Source organism: Thermobia domestica, chromosome 17 (genome assembly GCF_964235325.1).
Source record: "Thermobia domestica chromosome 17, izTheDome1.hap1.1, whole genome shotgun sequence".
In the NCBI taxonomy this organism is placed as follows: domain Eukaryota; kingdom Metazoa; phylum Arthropoda; class Insecta; order Zygentoma; family Lepismatidae; genus Thermobia; species Thermobia domestica.
The window spans coordinates 77,040,017-77,060,573 of NC_137470.1; the positions used below are offsets into that span (position 1 = coordinate 77,040,017).

Here is a 20,557-nt window from a genome sequence, read left to right on the forward strand (position 1 = left end):
TGGTCGATTTCTGCATTTAGCATTATCTTTTGTCTTACAAGCCTCAAATACAAATTGGTCCCGCAAGACACGTTCCAAGTATGTTCTCCAATTGCAATATGGCGATTGCTTGCTTAAGGTTTTCATTAACTGTGTTACAGTTTGATTTTTCTTTTTTAATATTGTGAAGACGGAGTCTTTCCGCAATCTCACCAAAATGTGCACACATCAACTCCTTTATGTGTTCGAATTTCTTATCATAACAATTTGTACAGTATATATAAACACTTTAAACCTTTACATGCTTTTCATAATATCATGGACAAAAGAATGTATTTTTATGGCAAGACAGTTGATACGCACATTTGTTGGAAACAGTAAGTACGATTGCGCTTCACCTACTTCAATATCAATAGGTGTTAGTGAATAGAACGAAGCCATTTTACTTCTTCACTTCTTCTGACTATACGGAAGCGTGGATTCACATTTGAACCGCGACAAGAGTTGCTCTATGGAGCTCATTTAGTTAAAACATTATACTATGGAGGAGCTCACAAATTAAGGTCTCTGACAGCTCCCAGCTGCGTTGCTCACGAGTGTCAAGGCTTTTTCGATTCGTCTATAATGGCAGTTTTCTTAATGTTGTAAAACAGAGTGACCATGGTTGATAACACTAGCACCAAAGTAGTGGTTCCATTTTTCCTCCGCACCTGGTAAGAAACTTCAGGGACTATCTCGTGATGGCTCTTTCATAGTCACGAAATAAGAAAATGATGGAAGTACTAGCCATAGCTCAATCTTGCATTAATTGATTTTACTCAACTCTAATCAGAGAAAATCTTAGCAAAATTTAGCAAGATATTAGCTTATTTAACATAATATCTACCTACCACTGCAACATATACGTTTACTTGTAATTGGTGCCGAGGGTGGTCACCTCTGTTCCATGTAGTCCTGGGTTCTACCCCAGCTCCCTCGAAATGAGATTTCTAGTGGACAAACACCATGTGAATGGGTTTACTTAGAGTTCTCCTGTTTTTTTCACTGCTTGGTCTTTCTTGGCTTAGTATTGGTTTATAGGGGAGATGCTCACATACAATTGAGTTCGAGGTAGATTGAGCCTTTGAGCCTGGCTTTTCAGTTTAGACATCTTCGTGTCAGCATATCACCACTCCGAAGATATTATATATGATCTTATATAGATAGAGGAAAAATAGTTATCATGGCGTATTATCCAACTGTTTCAGATATCTGTGCAGAAATTAACGTAACCTTTTTCTCGAAGTTTTCGATAAGAATAAGCGTTATAAATACATGTAACTGAAATAAAGACTGGCTCATATTAGCGTTGCTATCTAGATAACTTGAAATGAAAAAACAAATCACTGAACAAAGCAACGTTTACTTTTAAAATAATAACTACGTGACAGTGTCGCCAACTAACTGAACATATTGGCTTCATCAGACACTGTAAAAGCAAGAGAGCATCTAAATATAACAGGATGCTGGAAAATGGTTCTGAACGCTGACTGGCTTATCAAAACGGATTCAGCCAATAATACAAAAGTAGACAAAAGTGAAATTACACAACACAGATAAATTTCCCTCTTTGATCCGGTAAAATCCTAAGCTACAAATTAAATCTTTCCAAATTAAGTTTTAAGTTCCCACTGTTCGTCAATTTTAAGCCCTGCATTCCAATTCAAAACATACCTTTTCTCTTTCTCAATGATCCTGGCCTCTTTCCACTTTCTTATTAACGTCCCTTGTTCCTGTGCTAAAAGTTCAATTTTGCACCAACTAATATTATGTTTCGTGTCCCTCACGTGTTTAAAAATGGCATATATTTCTTTTACCAATCTCACATCATCTTTGTGTTGTTTTACCGTTCTTTTAGTTTCCCCCCGTTTCACCAATATAATGACTATTACAATAACTACACTTTATCTTCTAAACCACTCCTCTTGTTTCCATTATTTTCTCTCGTCTTTCAACCTCAATTTCTTCTTCCTTCTTTCTCGTGCGTTACACATTTAATAGTCTCTTACTCCCTTTTCTGTACGTAGAACCGTTCCCTATTCTCTTTAGTGTTCTCTTAATTACCTTTTAGTCTTTCTCCAAACGTTCTATTCCTCACCATGTCTTTTCCTCCTCTCCATCTCATTTTTTCATAGTTCCCTTCTTATTATTATTGTGATCCTTTCTTCTTATTCTTTCCACTGTTAGCTTTCCTTTATCGTATCAATTGGTCTCCAATTACTTATGAAATTCCTCTGTATCTTCTCCTGCATTCCGTCACTATTAACCCACATTATCCTCTTCCATATTTTCTATGAAGTTTCTCTTTGTTGATCGATCAATATCGCTACTTTTGTGACAGAAGTTCCCTGATGCATACTTCTTCTGGAACCATTCTGTGATCAACTCGTCTCCCTTTCTGCTTATTTTCATATATAGAAACACAATGGACCCTTTTCCTTGTACTTCCAATTCCAGTTCTATTCCCTTCTCCTGATCCTCTGTTTCTTTCACAAATTTGTTGTGTGCAAATACCGTTCCATATCCCGAAACAATCATCGACATACCTGCTGAAAAACTAAGCTTGTCTAGTCCTTTTCTTTTAGCTTCCTTTTCCATGTATTCGTCACTATCTCCGCCAATACAGGACTCATTCTTGAACCTATGCTCAGTCCCTCCTTGATTCTCGTTAACTTCTCTTTTATAATGCAGAAACTGATCCTCCATTTGGTCTTCAATGTTTGTCCAACCATGTATTTTCTTTTCTCCCATTTCCTGCTCCACTTCCTTTAATATACACTACCTCTTCAAGCTCGAGAACATTGTATTCACATCCATGCTAAATAAAGTGCCCTACCCTTTATACACATCATGTTATTCAGTCTGTCCTTAAACTCCTTAAATTTTTAACACTATAACTCTCCTGTTCTCTCCTCAACACTTCAGCTATCCTCTTGGCCTTCTTCTGCAGAGGTTCACATCCCTGGAGATCAAGCAAGTACCGACCTCATTTTTTTCACTTCCTTATTTATCTTGAGAATTCCTTTCATTACTGGAATTCTTCCTTCCTCATTTAAACCTGCTTTGTAACCTTCTTTCTTTAAAGAACAAATCACCTTTTCTTTTATTTCATTCAATATTTCTCCATTTAAATCTTTTCCCCTATCACTTCATATGTCCCACCCTGTTCTAATTTTTCTTGTACCATTGTTTTTCCATCACTAACACCGCATTCCCTTTGTCTGCTTGGTGCACTATTATATTCTTCCTTCTACCCTTTTTTCAAATGTTATCTTTTCTTCTTTCGTAAGGTTCCCCGCTTTCTTTTTTATGTTCTTCTTAATCACCGCCACAACCTTTTTCCTAATATCGTCTCTCCTCTTTTTATCCTTAACCTGACTAATGGGCTGTTCACGGAATACATCACTTCTTCAACATTCAATCAGTCCTCTTTGATTTTGAATTTATAAGCTTAATAACTTCTTTTTCTTCCTCTGACACTGATATATCACCTATTCTAACGTCACGGGACAGTGTCCGATAAAGCCAATATATTCAGTTAGTTGCCGAAACTGTCACAAGTTATTATTTTAAAATGAACGTTGATTTGTTTAGTGATTTGCTTTTCTAGTTCAAGGAAAAAAGTGTGTTAAATATCTTTTTGTTTTGTTCGTCGGATGTAAAGGTATGTAAGTTGATCAGATGAAATAGTCATATATACTATATAAAAACATTCTTTTTTGTCGGTGGTGCTAGTAATTAAAGTGATGACGAAGAGAGCAATTTATTATTTCTGTAGTTTTAGCTTGAGCTGTACGGTACGACGCTAAAAATATTTAAGATTTTATGGTTTATCAGAATAACGAAGAAATTCAATAATTTCCCTACGTGATACCACGGTGAGCGGGCAAAGGTACGTAAAATATTGTTTGTGGTATCACAGGTGAAAATAATCTAGTACTGTGCTATTTCAGAGCTAAATCTATTTTTTCTTTTTCTAATAGGGAGCCGGGATCGATTTGCTAGACAAGGAAAAGAGGTCTCCTCTCTTACTGGCGGCATCAAGAGCTGGATGGCGAACGGTGCATGTTCTTATCAGACTTGGAGCAAACATTCGCCTAAAAGATACAAACCAGAGAAATGTTCTTCATTTGATCGTAATGAATGGAGGCCGATTAGAGGACTTTGCTGCAGAAGTTAGCAAGGTTAGAAGTTGAAAGAATTATTTTACATACATAGTTCATGTTTCACTTTCACGAAACTGTTACTAATTTAATTATTCAGATAACAATTGATGATACCAACAATGGATTATGATATAACGTCTAATAATGTGACCATGTGGCTGACCATATATATCATGGAACATGACTTTTGACCATGCAGCAACGAACGGTACTGGTTAGAAGCTTTTGTAGAAAGAAAGGGTTGGATGAGTCATGCATTCATCTGGTCATAGGAGCTTCGATATGACATGGTGAGGCAACCTTTCGAGAAAATGTATTTTAGAATGATTGAAAACACTGATAACCTAGGATGGTTGGAAGACGGTAATACTCAACGTCTTTTTGTTATAGTTTCGTGTGATGTTTCTGCCACACTTGGTGTATAAACGTCTCATCGTACGGAACCTGTTTTACAACTTCTCATTTTTACAATTGGTTGACAACATTGACAAACCGGAGTACTTGGGAGAGGAATACATATACAGTATATTTTCCCCAATGACTAACGATGTTTATGCCACGTTTCATGGATATACATCCAGTGGTACAGAAACCATCTTCCAGATTGTATTTACAGCTCGTTGGCATCACTGACCAAATGGATACGTCAGGGTGCAAAGTGATATTATCAAACTCTTGCCCAAGTCACGTTCTAGCAATGAGCTGAAAAAGAAAATGATGGGCTCAGGCGCTTACGCGTGATACACCTTAACATTCATTTTTATTCTATCGAATATGCCAAACATAGGGTCACAAACACCAACAAATCGGCCACTTATAGGGTCAAGGTGCGGGTTTGCCCGTGATTTGAAAACGGTTTAGTACTTCTCATTACAAGAGCTTTCACACGATATATAGGTTTTCTCTAGGTACTTGGTCCCGGTAGGGAATCATCCGTAATCAGTTTTTCTTCAAAGAAAGTTGACACATTTTTCACTTTTCCAACACAAGGGTTCGAATACCTAATATTTAACTTATTCAAATTTAAACTCCATTAAATTTAGTTACCGGTTCTTATTTTAAAACTATTTAATTTACAACATTAAAATTTTAGATGTCACGTTAGCAGTTATTGCAGCAATATACTTAATACTCCAACCTTTCCCTCGTTCCTGTTGTTCGGCTATTTTGGTTTCAGGCGTTTACGTTTTTCTGAATATCTCAGCATATATTTGTTCTATCGAAATGAAATTTGCGGAATAAATCTCTATTTCGAAATTTCTTTTAAAATAAGAAGCTACTGAGTCATAATGTTATAGGCATAACCTTTTTACTCTTCTAATAAAAACAAATCCCGAACCCCCAAGCGTTACCGGACTCCAATGTCCTTTGGACGAAATGTGCTTTGAACTAAACATACTTGGACGAAATGTCCCATGGACCAATTGTCTTTTGGACAAAATGTCCATTGGACCAAATGTCTTCGGACGAAATGTCTTTGGACCAAATATCTTTGGACGAAACGTCTTTTGTACCAATTGTCTTTGAACGAAATGTCATTTGGACCAAATGTCTTTGGACCAAATGTCCTTTGGACCAAATGTCCTTTGGACCAAATGTCTTTGGACGAAATGTCATTGGGACCAATTGCTTTTGTACGAAATGTCCTTTGGACCAATTGTCTTTTGGACGAAATGTCCTTTGGACCAATTGCTTTTGGACGAAATGTCCTTTGGACCAATTGTCTTTTGGACGAAATGTCATTTGGACCAAATGTCTTTGAACGAAATGTCCTTGGGACCAATTGCTTTTGTACGAAATGTCCTTTGGACCAATTGTCTTTTGGACGAAATGTCCTTTGGACCAATTGCTTTTGGACGAAATGTCCTTTGGACCAATTGTCTTTTGGACGAAATGTCATTTGGACCAAATGTCTTTGAACGAAATGTCCTTGGGACCAATTGCTTTTGGACGAAATGTCCTTTGGACCAATTGTCTTTTGGACGAAATGTCATTTGGACCAATTGCTTTTGGACAAAATGTCCTTTGGACCAATTGTCTTTTGGACGAAATGTCATTTGGACCCAATGTCTTTGGACGAAATGTCATTTGGACCAAATGTCTTTTGGACGAAATGTCGTTTGGAACAAATATCTTTTGAACGAAATATCGTTTGGACCAAATGTCTTTTGGACGAAATGTCCTTTGGACCAAATGTCTTTTGGAGGAAATGTCCTTTGGATCAAATGACTTTTGAACGAAATGTCGTTAGGACCAGTTGTCCTTTGGACCAAATGTCCCTGGACGAAATGTCTTTAGACTAAATGTCTCTGGAAGAAATGTCCTTTAGACGAAATATCTTTGTACGAAAAGGGTAGTCACCTGTTACACCATATATATATATATATATATATATATATATATATATATATATACAGGGTGGCTCATTTTAATCTTTCCACACAAATGTCTCGAAAACGGTTGAACATAAATGAACTGAGCAAAGACAAACAGGAAATACTATGGGACAAATCAAACGGTGATGTCGCGGTGCTCCCAAAACCGTTCTTCATGGAGGTCCGGGGCCCAACTTTAAAATTTTGAATGGAAACATAGGGCGAGTGACACCTTGTTCGATAGATCTTTAAAAACTGGAAAGCGTTGTGGTAAAAGATTTTACATATCGGTCACCATATTCAAAATTACCGTCAAGATATGTTATCTGTATCAGATAAACGTCCAGTACCACTAATATGAAAACGGTTGAACGTAAATGAACCAAACAAAAACTCAAATAGGAAATGCTATCGGTCAAATCAAATGATGTCGCGTTGCCCCACAGGGCCGCCTTTCATAGGAGCCCAACTTTAAAATTTTAAATGGAAACATGGGGCGAGTGACACCTCGTTGGATAGATCTTTAGAAACTGAAAAACCTTGTGGTAAAACATATTTCATATCGGTCACCATATTAAAAATGACCGTCAAGATATGTTATCTGTATCAGATAAACGTCCAGTATCACTAATATGAAAACGGTTGAACATAAATTAACCAAACAAAAACTCAAATAGGAAATGCCATGGAGCAAATCGTATGATGTTGTCGCAGTGCTCCTCAGGGCCGCCTTTCATAGGGACTCAGGGCCAACTTAGAAATTTTAAACGAAAATATGCGTCAAGTGATACCTCGTTCGATAGATCTACATACACTAAACAGCGTTGTGGAGAAAGTGTTCATATGGGTCACCGATTTTTAAATGGCCGCCAAGACATGGTGCCTATATCGGATAAAACGTTCAGTATCACTAATAAAATGGTTGGAGATAAATGAACAGAACAAAACTCGTATACGAAATCACAGAGGATATTTATTATTCGACGGCTCGAGGAATATTGCAACACAGGGGAAGATGATTAGAGTAAAAGTGTTATAATGCAAAGGAGGAAATCTAATTCCTAGAAAATCATCGTTCCAACCTCCTCCGTAAGTGGTTGAAGCGGGACGGGAAGGAATGATGAAATTGCAAATGAGAACCTTAGTTTTTGCAAATTGTATCTGCTCAACAAAATTATCTGAAATGTGTTTTTATAATAGATAGATGTCTGTAATGGGAAAAAGTAGGTAAAATTCTTGTTAAATGGTAGTCCGCAGCAAGAAACCTGCAACATGAGCATGTAAGTTTATAGTGAAACTACGCCTAACAGCGCAGGGAATCAACATAAGTAGCACGAATCACGCCAGGGGTAACCTCGGCGTTCTCCCCTGCACACTTGTTTTGGAGCAAAAGACTTCATCGTTTCACAATAAACATACATGCTCATGTTCAGTTTTTGTTGTTGTGGACTGTACCTTCCATTTTCATTGCAAGCAATGATTTGTGCAAAAATGAATCAGATGAAATGCGAAACAAATTTGTCAAACAATGCAATTTTAGAACAATGTGCACAATCGTTGGTTTTGCTCAAAAGTCGTCTGCACAACATTTGTTCATTACAGTACCAGTCACTTGTACAGCGGGGGACACTTCTAAATGGTACACCTTAGCCGTAAATCTCCATATGGCTGTACCATTTAGAAGTGTCCCCCGCTGTACACATAAGTGTTTCAAACAAAGCATACCTATTGCAAGTAAAAGTGGGATTCTCAATTGAGATTTTACCATTCATTCCCGCTTCACCCACTTACGGAGGTAGATCGGAAAGATAATTTTCGAAGAATTAGATTTCCTCTGTTGCATTATGGCGCTTTTACTCTAATCATCTTCTCCTCTGTTGCAACATTCTCGGGCCGTGGAATAATAAATACTGTCCGTGATTTCCTATTCGAGTTTTATTCTGTTCATTTATCTCCAACCGTTTTCATATTAGTGGTACTGGAAGTTTATCTGATACAGGCACCATGTCTTGGCCGCCATTTTGAAAACGGTGACCCATATAAACAATCCATTGCCACAACGCTGTTTAGTTTATGCAGATCTATTGAACGAGGTATCACTTGATGCATATTTTTGTTTAAAATTTCTAAGTTGGTCCCTAGGCCCCCACGAAAGATAGCCCTGACATTATTCGATTTGACTCCTTGACATTTCTTATTTGAGTTTTTTTTTGTTCATTTATGTTCAACCGTTTTCGAGATATTTCCGCGGAAAGATTAAAATGGGCCACCCTGTTTATATATATATATATATATATATATATATATATATATATATATATATATATATCAAGCCAATGCGGGCAATTGCCTACTTGCACTCCTGAAATATTGCTCCAGTATGCACAAAATACTAAAGAATTATTTTCTGGGGTGAACATCTTTCCATATTGCTTTCTCTTCAAGACTAAACATTACGCTGTTGTACCGAAGTTTAGCGCCCCTTTTAACACCGAAGTTGTATAAGACCCGGACCTACTGCTTAAAATGGAATCAGAACCATATAAGCTCCCATCCGGAATCGAACATGGGTCTCTTGCACTAGAGTAAACATTAGAGACAAAAGGAGAAGTCGCTATGATTTTGGTATATGTATATATACAGGATGTTAATGAACTATATCGACAAACTTTAAGAGCTTATTCCTCACATCAAAATAAGAGAAAAAGTTCATATGGACGTATGGCGAAAAGTGCATAGTTTCAGTTAGAGCTGTCCAAAATCGCGAAAAAGTCAAATTTCAGGAGGCCCTATTTCCAATTCGGGAGAGAGTGGATGGTGGTCGCTATTAGCGTAAAGAAAGTCACGCATACGCAATCCAAAAATGCATATTTCATTAATTTTCAATGGCTGTATGGATAATTCCCTGCAGAGTGAAATTCCGAGACATGTCATCAACCGAATTTTGACATATGCTCTGGCTTTATGATTGGTCCAAAGTAGGCAAACGATAAGCCTTGATAGCAATGAAAACTTAATCCTTCAGTGCGATGTCAAAAGTGTCAAGGATCACCAGCAGCGTACGGGAGACGTACGGTGTCTCGTACTAGGGAAAACGCATGTTGAAATGTTTTCTTTCACGCTTATAAGTGAAGAAAACGTGAAATATACTGTGCTGAAGTACATATCATCACACGTTATTCCGAACACAAAGAAACATGGAGCTGCCAGTTTCTAGCATTTCTGCCTTCCTTCCGAAGCATTTTAGGTCCATTGTTGTCAAGGTTTACGTCCTGCCTATTTTGGACCCTCCTTGAAAACAGGGTAAATCTGAAAATTCTGTTGAAAACATATCTGAGAATTACATTCTGTAGGGAATAACCTTTACACCTATTGACAATTGATAAAATATGTACTTTTGGATTGCGTATGCCTGCCTTCCTTTACACTGATAAGGATCATCATCCACAGTCTCGAATTCGAAATAGGGCCTCTTAAAATTTTCCTTTTTCGCGATTTTAGACAGCCCTAGTTCTGAAACTATGCACTTTTCGCCATAGGTCCATATGAAATTTTTCTTTTATTTTGATGTGAAGAATCAGATGTTAAAGTTTGTCGGTTTTGTTCATTAACACCCTATATATATATATATATATGTGTGTGTGTGTGTGTATGTGTGTGTGTGTGTACTGTATTCAAATATGAACAGAATGTAGATTTTTAATTTAAAAAAAACAACTTAGGCCGCAGGATTCGAACCCATGTTGTGGTAAACAATGGTACGTGAATCTTACGTTATCCATTACACTAAGAACATATATCCATTTCCCTTTTTCTGTTTATTTGTGTTACTTTCCTATTGACGGTGTGCTTTCCATAAGATACTATTGTAGTATGTCAGTTTTTTCCCCTTTTTTAGAAATATTTTATAATTGTTTTCTACATGGCATTTAAATATATACTTGGAGACAATGTCCAGATGATGTATTTATATGAGAGATAATTATATTGCTCTGTAACAGGATGAAGGTAAATATATTCCCGTTATAAGGAGATTCAAGGGCCGTGAGAATCTCTTTTTTTAATTTTTTGGACTTAGTGTGGAAGGCAGCTTAGTTTTCTGTGACCAGACGTGAACAAGATGACAAAATATTGTTTTGCAAATAAATGTAGTGATAAATGGCAATAGATGTCTTACAACTCTTTTGAGAAATCAGAATAAACAGGCTTAAACGGAAAACAAATTCTAGGAAAGGCAACGAGGGAAGGATTATTTTGAACGTTGAATCACAAGACAGCTCTGTAAGTTGTTTTTCTTCAACAGAAGGAAATTCGTATTCGGAGCCTAGAAAAGTAGTTTTCATCCAGTGGTTTTAAGGACAACTCGAAAAATATGCTGACTACCTCATATATTCAATCAAACTTTGAGCGACAGCACTAGAAAGCGGTTATTCACTGAAAGCAATGGAACCACTCAGTATGAAAAAGGAAACGTATTTTTCTTTATTCGAACGGCAACATCACACATTTAGCAACTTGATTGTTAACCTTTTCTTGGATTGCATTATATTAGATTAGATTGAGAGTTTAGCGTTCTTTCAGCAGGAAGACTATGTAAGATTTGGATCTACAGCTTAACGGTATGACTGCACCGAGAATAAAACCACAGTCTTCTGCGTGAAAAGTGCGTATCTTGCTCGTAGCGTCTTTTACACAGAAAACACAATGACAGTGAGTTTTGAAAGCTAAAGTAAAATTTTTAAAGATAATAATTGGGCAGATGACTTGAAATATGTTTCAAGGGAGAGGATTGTTTTTAAGCTCGGTAATATCTCTGAAAGAAATACAAAGAAAAATGAAACAGGAAGTTTTACGTAGAAATACTTTTTGTACAGTACAAATGTCCCAGTGGTGAGCAACATGATCATATAAGTTTAATGAAAATAAAATGTCTCGCAGATTTCCTTTCAATCAATCACATCTCCCCAGAAGTCCACAGACCACACTGGCCTAAGTTAAGACTACGCAGTAAAGCTGAAGTTTAACCTGACTATTTTAATGTGTAATTATATCCTTGCGTTTACTGAATAAATATTTATATTCACTTGCTTGTTCTTGTCGTAATTTAGAACGGTTTATTCTTTATTCTAGAGCAAACTAAATTTACAACAACTCCTTAATGAGAAGGATAACACAGGATGTTCGCCGTTACATTATGCAAGTCGAGAGGGACATATTCGGAGTCTGGAGAACCTGATTCGCCTTGGTGCTTGTATCAATTTAAAGAATAATAACAATGAAAGTCCACTACACTTTGCTGCCAGGTAACTGTATATGATTAAACTACATATCATTATTTTCAGCTAACTGTACGGATTAAAATAAAAAGATGTTCATCGCTGCAGGAGTTACTTGTTATTGGATATCACCCAGTGCCATGTAATGCAATCTGAATTGGCATTTCAAATTTGCTGAAATTCCATATTAAGAGCCTGACTTAGTAAAAATAACACAAAATTTACCATTTTTCTTTTGCTTGTTTTTCGTAAGTAAAAGGAGATGATGAAATCCAACTTACCGAAATCATAGATAATGTTATTCTACAACAGAAAATATGAACCTGAAGAATTTTCATTGTTGCTATCCGTAGAAATTACAGTGTTGCTAGAATAATATTTCCCCCAAAATCTAAATTAAGCTAGTGACTAGAGGAACGAACCCAACTGCATTTGATTACGTATCATGTTGTATTGAAATCTTGTGAACTACTTTTTAAGTAATAGTTGCACCTAGTTTGTAATAAACAAAAGCGTTTTAACATACAGGTATTAAAATTAAATAGTAATGTTATTTAAAACGTAGTTTACAGAATTCCAAAACAACATGATACGTAATCAAATGCAGCTGAGTTTGTTCCTCTAGTCGCTACCTTAATTTAGATTTCGGGGAAAATGTTATTTTGGCAACACTGTAATTTCTATGGATGGCAACACTGAAAATTGTTCATGTTCATATTTTCTATTTTAGAATAACATTATCTATGATTGTGGTAAGTTGCATTTCATTATCCCCTTTCACTTATGAATAAAGAAGCAAAAGAAAAATGGTAAATTTTGTATTATTTTTAATATATCAGGCCCTTAAATTGTATTTACATAATTTTTACTTCACTAAAACTCATTTTGCTATACACCTATCAATTAGAAATACATTTCTCTTGCGTTTATTAATTCTATCTTACGTCTTAATGCAAGGCCGAGACTATAAAAGACAAGACGTACTACTTACAATGAGTTCAGATCGATGCCGGAGTTGGATTCAAGTGTAATTCATGGGTACCAGAACACTATAAAATATGACAATGGATAGAACAATCCTCCCACACTGCAATATGTTGCCTCCAAACAGTGCCGATGCTACCATATGTGCAACACATATATTTGTCCGGGGCTACAAGTTTCGAGGAGCGGCAATATCTATCATAACTATATTATTTAAAGTAAATATTTCTTATTGGAAACAGAGCTTGTGATGGAGATTAAATTTTACTAATCTAACGTTTTATTTGAATACCACATTCGTAAATCATGTTTAGGTCGGATTAGTTTAAGATCACATGGATATTGCTAAAGCAAAGATCAAACAAATCCTAGCATGAAGTGGTTGATTGTTGACAAATACAAGAACTCAATTCTCGAACAGTAACAAAACTTGTTCCATTTACTTAGTTGTTACAATTTTGATATGAAAATTTGTCTTGTCTTTGTCACAAATTAGTTCCTTATCATTGAAGATGGAAGCAAGTTTTTTTTTCTTAATTAACAGATGTAGAAGGAAAATCAACAAATAAAGATACAGGGACTATTTGCAATAGAATTGCAAACTGATATATTGAGATTGAAGCTTGATATTGAATTGGAAAGGACTGCCATCTTTCCTCTGCAAGTTTGTTTGCTTTATCTTTCACTAACATAAGAGAATATTATTTAAAGAAAACACGGACACAACGAGATTATATTTGTAGTAAGACCATCCATGGCTTTGGATTTATTATTTTAACAGAAGAAACACTGGCCAATTTTTTTGAAATTACATTTCTTTAAAAAAATATAATTTAAAAAAAAAGTGTGTTTTAAACTTTGGTCAGTGTTTCTTTTGTTAAAATATATTTGTAATGTTTAGGTCTTTTTGAGTACGAATGCCCTTTCCATCCCCTTAGTTGTTCATGATGTAGTAGTATATCTAAAATTGTGGCATTTAAGAGTTGTTCTTTCTGGAAACAAAGAGTGGCAAATTACGCCATTGTATGGGGCGACAAATTGCCTAGGGCTGGCCCTGCCTTCGAGACAGCTGTAATGTGGTTCGGATTCCACGTTAATCAGTAGGTCCACGTCTCATATAGCCTCGCTGCTAAAAGGGACGCTAAACTAAAATCAACTCAACTCAACTTCGAGACAGCTGTAGTACAGGATGACACCAGGCTACAGGTGCCTTGTTCCGAGGCGGCGTATCTCACTTGTTTTACAAATAATGCTTCACCACTTTAAAACGGGTTTATACGTTTTAGAACAGTGAGTTTAGAAGATCCCTTGAAGATAAAATTTGCTCCAGTTGGCAAGTTGTGCTTGATAATAGGTAAAACAACAATGATATGGACCATCAAAATTTCTAGAGTAGTAAACCCAATCGTGTTATTTTTACTTTTATATAAATCAAAGTGTCTTTAAGTGCACCTGAACAATGAGAAACTTTTCTGATATAGCACATACTACACTTGATACATAAAGAAGTTATCTCAATCTTGTAAGTGATTGAGATGGTTGATTTGGATTAAAGCACCCCATGAAGTACAGGGTTGATTTAAGAGGTAGACCTAATGCTTAATATGGGATCCGAATCACACGAGATTTTACTAAGATTGTGAGTAATGGAGTGCCCCTAACTCGGTAGATATTTACTTATGTATAAATGGCACTATGTCACGTTATTACATTTTCAGAATGCCTTCTTAAATGCAAATAAAGAATATGCATTAAACGAATCAATGTTCGAAGATTTCAGACAAACACAGAAAGTTGCATTGTTCAAATATCGGTTCACAGGGTACAAAAGGTATAACAAAGCTGATTATCTTGATGAAAGAAGTTCCGAAAATGATCACCATAATTTTACTTATAAAAGAGTGTGGACTCGCTAGACTGTGCTATTAGAATATACAGAAATGTTTATCAACTAGGATCTAGCATAGTCAGTGATAACTTCAGATTTCCGATGCGGGGATTTCATTACATTGGGGCAGAAAAGTAATACTGGAAAAGCACTGGGAATCCAATCCACATTGAGGACGACAGAATGTATGGTCCCGAAGGTGAATTTCGTTTCTTCGAAGGGTAATCCATACCCGAGCCATTCCTATTTATCATCACTGGGCATAGGGGTTACAAATGAGATTTACCATATTATCATACTCAATTCATAGAAAATATTCCATTCGTTCACAGCTCCGCTCGAAATGCACATTATAAAATTTGAACCTCTAATTTTTCATCAGCATTTTGGTGGTTTCAATGGAAGAGATTAAAGCTTTACCATGTATTACATCTGTACGTGATAATGTTACCTTGGAGCTTTTCTTGATCATGAATAGTTGGACCACTTTTTCGTAAGATCGATTAGACAATTAAGGTCAAAAGATGAAATTGACAACTGTTTCAACTATGAAGTGTAGTTTATTTGGTTCTTTTACGTTACACGATGTAGCCTTTATTGTAGGATAATTTGCACAAATAATTGTACACATTGTTCATTATAGGATACTTAATAACTGGTTATTTAATGTATTTCATTATTTAATTTTAGGTATGGACGTTATCATACCGCAAGACAGTTACTTGACTCTGAAAAGGGTACGTTCATTATCAATGAAAGTGACGGAGAAGGCTTAACACCACTTCATATAGCTTCACAACAAGGTAAGGTAAAAACTTTTACATCTTTAGTGTAAGTGTAAATGTGGAACTAACATTATATATATATATATATATATATATATATATATATATATATATATATATATATATATTTGTATATCTTATGGAAGATCTATATTCATAGTTTTAGCATTTAGTTTTAAAGATAGAAACACTGGTCCATTAGAAGCTATAGTTTTAATCCACATGTGTTGCAGAGAAACAGAAAAATATAAGAGGAGAGGATGTCAGCGTCCTTTTTTTCAAACTTAATGATCTTTTCTTTCTTTTAACTAGGGAACTCTTCATGTCCAGATTCTGAAACGCGTCTCCTGCTTCATATATAAGCAATCCCTGTTCTCTTGGCCAGTGTTGTTTTTTTCCGAAATCATTGGATCACTTGGCTACATAAGGCTTCGGTCCTGGGTTAGCGTGGATCAACCAATTTCGTTTTAAGTCCGCTGAGGGACTTCCTTTTTTCTGGTCGGGGCTATGCACTGAAGCTATAATGTCTTGCGGAAGGCCATGCAGGGAGATAGGATGCATAGTTAGATAATTTAACATGTTAGCTTTTTGTTTAAGTTGTAGGACTTTTCTATTTTCTTAAGTTTCTCCCCCTGCTAGGAATTACGGTTAAACAGTTAGTTGAGACTTTTTTAAGTGATGGTTTCTTAAACCTTTGGTTAGGATTTATGAAGAATATTCTCGAATTCAAATGGTTTTGTTTTCGATCCTTTTGAGGATTGATAATTTCTTTCTCAGACCTTGAGTAATTTTTATATGTTATGCATTTTTGTTTTCCTGAATTGACCTCTGATAGGGATTGCCCCTTGAAAAAGGGTCAAGTTTTCGGGTCTCATGTAACGCCCCTTCCACCTAGCATACACAGAAAGCTCCCAGTCCAACAACTATTATTATTCAAAGATATAATAATAATAATAATAATAATAATAATAATAATAATAATAATAATAATCGTCAGACCGAATGCAAACCGATTAACGCCTAGTCGATGGGACTTTGAACCAGAAGATTTAGTTCTCCATCGTACATCTAGTCAGTGTGAAAGAGAATTATCATTCCAATATTTCCACACAAAATTAAATTCAAAATAATTAGGAAACAAATTATTAAATATTAAATAAATGACGACAACAACAATTCAATTTTCAATAACAATTTTATTTACAATATTGGGTTGTATATTTGCACTATTGCGTTAGAATAGTGTAAATATACTATTGAAAAAAATACAATCAAAAAAATTTTATATTAAAAAAAATATACTATCAAAAAAACCTGAGTGAATTTATAGGCAAAAAGTTTCTTTAATAAACTTGAAAACTAAATAGTAATTATCCAAAAAATTCTTAAATGTATCTTCTATTATGCAAGAAACTACAAATGCAATACGTTAAGTTCCTCTAAATATCAATGATTCTCAATTATTCTATAAACGTTACTTATTATCTGAATTCATAAAGATAATCAAACTAACAATTTACAAGCGCGCATCTAGATTTCTCTTTCTTTAAGAATTCTAATAATATTTTATTACTGAAATATTCAATTTCAAGCAAATAAGTCTATACAATATGGCTATATGATATATTAAACAATGCATCAATTATATGAACTCTCAGTCTTGATTTTTAGAAAAAGTGGAATGAAAATGTTGAATCTCAATTCTTCTTGACGTAAACATATATTATTCAACATTTCAAACAATTCTCAATCAATACCTTTTTAATTTCTTTCATTACTCTTTTCAATCAAGTGGAATGAGAATGTTAGAGGAAAAGATATTTGCATTTTAGTTTTCTAACGGCAAAATACTCGGAACTTCTCATATAAAATGAATCTTAACCAAATACTGTAAAAGAAACCAAATTAAACTGGAAATATTGGAATTCTTAAGGATTTTTAATAATTGGTCACTTTTGTCGCCCGTACTACTTAACTCCGAAAAGATGGAAAATTCCATAAAATTCTAGAAATTTTCGTAAGGGTGAAAAAATGATGGAATTGCCTTAGCAATACAACCTAAAGTATATTTCAAAGCGTACAACCTCACAAAACACAGAATAAGACAAGTCACAGTCACTACTTGTAATAATTCAAAAATTACACTCACCTTGACTTGTTTATAGTATGGATTACCTTCTATGTGTAATGCTCGCTCTCTTTCGATAGTCAGGCTTCCGTCTGAGCTTTCTGATGTTCGATTGAAATCAGATTGGTGGTAAAGACATCTTTTTTCGAAAGTAAAGTAATTCCTTGCAATAAACTTTCTATGCCTTAGTTTCCGAACGAAAAATAAAAGCAAGAAAGAAATATTTCTGATGTTTAAGCTACCCACACCAGCTAGTGCCCGATAGGAATTACTAATAAGGTGATCTAAGTGGGCTTTCACTCGGCACAGTAGGCCCCACAAGCACTGCCCTTTAAAACTCACTATTTCTCTGCACAGAAGTAACAAAAAAAGCAAGAATGAGCTTATAAAGCAAATAACACTCTGTGCTACTATTTCACAAGCATATAATTCACTATGAAAGAAAACTTTCACTCTACTAATCACTTTCATTACTTAGCGACCACAAAACGAGGAAACAAAAAGAGCCCGTTTGACTTGCCACTAAGTTTGCTTGCGAGAATAGAATAGACGAGGAATAAAACATTCCTTTTTTTACTGATCACTTCGTTATTTAACTGACTTAACACCAATGTGATTTCATCGACAGTCGACGATAATACTCTCATCACACAAAACAGAAATAAAAACGGTGAACAAATTCTCAAAAGAGAAATCCTGACGAAACGAAACAAAACTCCATTGACTGCACAATCCTCTTGTTAAACCAATACTCGGTTTTAACACTATTCCAGTTATACAATAAGAACAGAGTAATCATCCGGCAATACCACTACGAAACAGAAGAGTAACCTTCCGGTTAAATAAATACGACAGAGGAACCTTCCGGCTAAGTAATTACGAACACAAGTGAAGTAGGCACGGGACCCACTTTAGCTTGTAGATTCGGATATTTAAGACCACGCCCACTATTCGCGACTGCAATCTTTCCTCTAACAGTCTTACCAACTCTCCTTACACTTTTAACAGTTTCAATATTTTTTCTTCCTTCCTTCCAACATTTTTTACTTTTTCTTTTTTTTTAAAAAAGAAAACATAATATGACAATACCAATGAATCTAACACAACCCATAGTGACTCTTACAATGACTATTTGATTAACTCAATCTATTTTACATTGTTTTATCCTTCTTTGGATTAAATTCTTGTGTCGTGTCCATACTCGTCGGCCTCATTCCGAAGACGACACGGCACATTCACCAGGCCTTTACAAAGAAAATTCTGCTCCAGAAGTTTTAATAATAATGGTATCTATAAATACAGAAAATTAACATTAATATACAAAGTATAATTTCATAAATATTTCATAAGTTCCCACAAATAACTACTACATTATATACTATACAAGATAAAAATTTACTAAATACAACTCTATATACAAAAATTTCGATAATCACGGGCGTGATTAAAATATATAAGTAATTATTTACAATTTTAGTAGTAGCTTTTGATTTTTTATTATATACACATATTTAGTATTATCTATACCATTCTCCAATTTTCATTTCCAATTTTCGCTTCCAGCTTTTTATTTCACTTCTCAATTCCTCTGGACCCGATAAATCTTAATCTCGGAGACGTGACTCCGCTTATACGATTCAGGATTATCGTTCTCGTCCGAAATTAGAACAGTATTTGGTGTCAGGAACTTCCTGACTATAAATGGTCCATTCCATTTATCACTGAGTGATTTAGCAACTTTATCTTTTAAGGAAGATTTAACATGCGCTCGAACTAGTACTTTGTCGCCTACCTGGAACGCTACTTCTCTTCTTCTTTGCAGCATGAGTCTTTTCCTTCTAATCCAGCTTTTTTCCATATTCTTTATGGCATCCATCCATAAAGCTTTAGTTGACTTTCCGGCAATATCTCCTTCTGAGATGTCCCATCGATTTTCTAGTGGGGTGTAAGAAGGACGTCCTAAAAATATTTCGATAGGGCACATCTTAAGACCGGAATGCTCGCTAATATTTAGCGTATATTGTAAATCTGGTATTAGAGTCGACCAAAGATGTTGCTTATCTGCAAAATAAGAACGGATAGAAGACTTGAGCGTTTTTATAAAGCGCTCCGCTGCGTTCGCTTCAGGGTGGTATGGACTCAAGGTAATGTGCTTTATCCCCAGTCCGAACAAGAATTTCTTGAAGAACTCAGAAATAAACACAGAAGCGTTATCTGTGGAAATAGCTTCTGGATAACCTAAACGACTGAAGATATTAGACATCTTGTCCATTATTGAGGCTGACGATAACGATCTCAATTTCTCTAGCACTACAAATCTGCTAGCGTTATCAACCCCAATTAATATATACCTATACCCCTTAGAGTTAGGCAATACACCAATAATGTCAAAGTACCAATGCGATTCAATCCTCTTACTATATTCTGATATCAGTAACCCCATCTTTCTTTTATTCTCTTCCTTTGAAAGCTGACACCTATGACAACATCTAACATATTCAGCCACTTCCTCTTTCATATTTCCCCACGTAAATCTTTTCATTAGCTTTTTCAGAGTCCGATAGGTACCAGAATGACCTCCTACAAGCTTGTCATCATGATAGTACTCTATCAGAACTCTACAAAGAGCCCTAGGGATAAAAATCTTAAATGGGTTGTGGACTGAATTGGTTTTCTTCATAAGTATCTTTTTGTTTAAAACAAAACCAGGAATGATGTCGCCATTTTCTAATCTCTCAATTGTCGCTTTCAATTCTGGGTCTTCTCTTTGAAGATCTTCTATTGGTTCCTGAATCAGAGGCAACTTCCATCTATGGGCTAACCTTAAGTTGCTATCAAAGGCCGCTAACCCCAAAGGTCCGTCTACTAAACTAAACTCAAATGGATCGTAAACTCTTGTGAGAGTGTCAGCTATGACGTTATCTGCAGACCTAACGT

The 20,557-nt window shown here is 35.4% G+C and overlaps 1 protein-coding gene across 1 annotated transcript in view; it reads left to right on the forward strand.

The window, feature by feature from the left end:
* The window catches only part of TrpA1 (Transient receptor potential cation channel A1), a 246,610-nt gene that overhangs the window by 75,398 nt on the left and 150,655 nt on the right, over window positions 1-20,557 (forward strand). Inside the window, exons 6-8 of the mRNA XM_081743887.1 lie at window positions 4,002-4,202; window positions 11,690-11,862; window positions 15,398-15,510. Coding sequence (XP_081600013.1) covers window positions 4,002-4,202; window positions 11,690-11,862; window positions 15,398-15,510 — 487 coding nt within the window. The remainder of the gene's footprint in view (window positions 1-4,001; window positions 4,203-11,689; window positions 11,863-15,397; window positions 15,511-20,557) is intronic.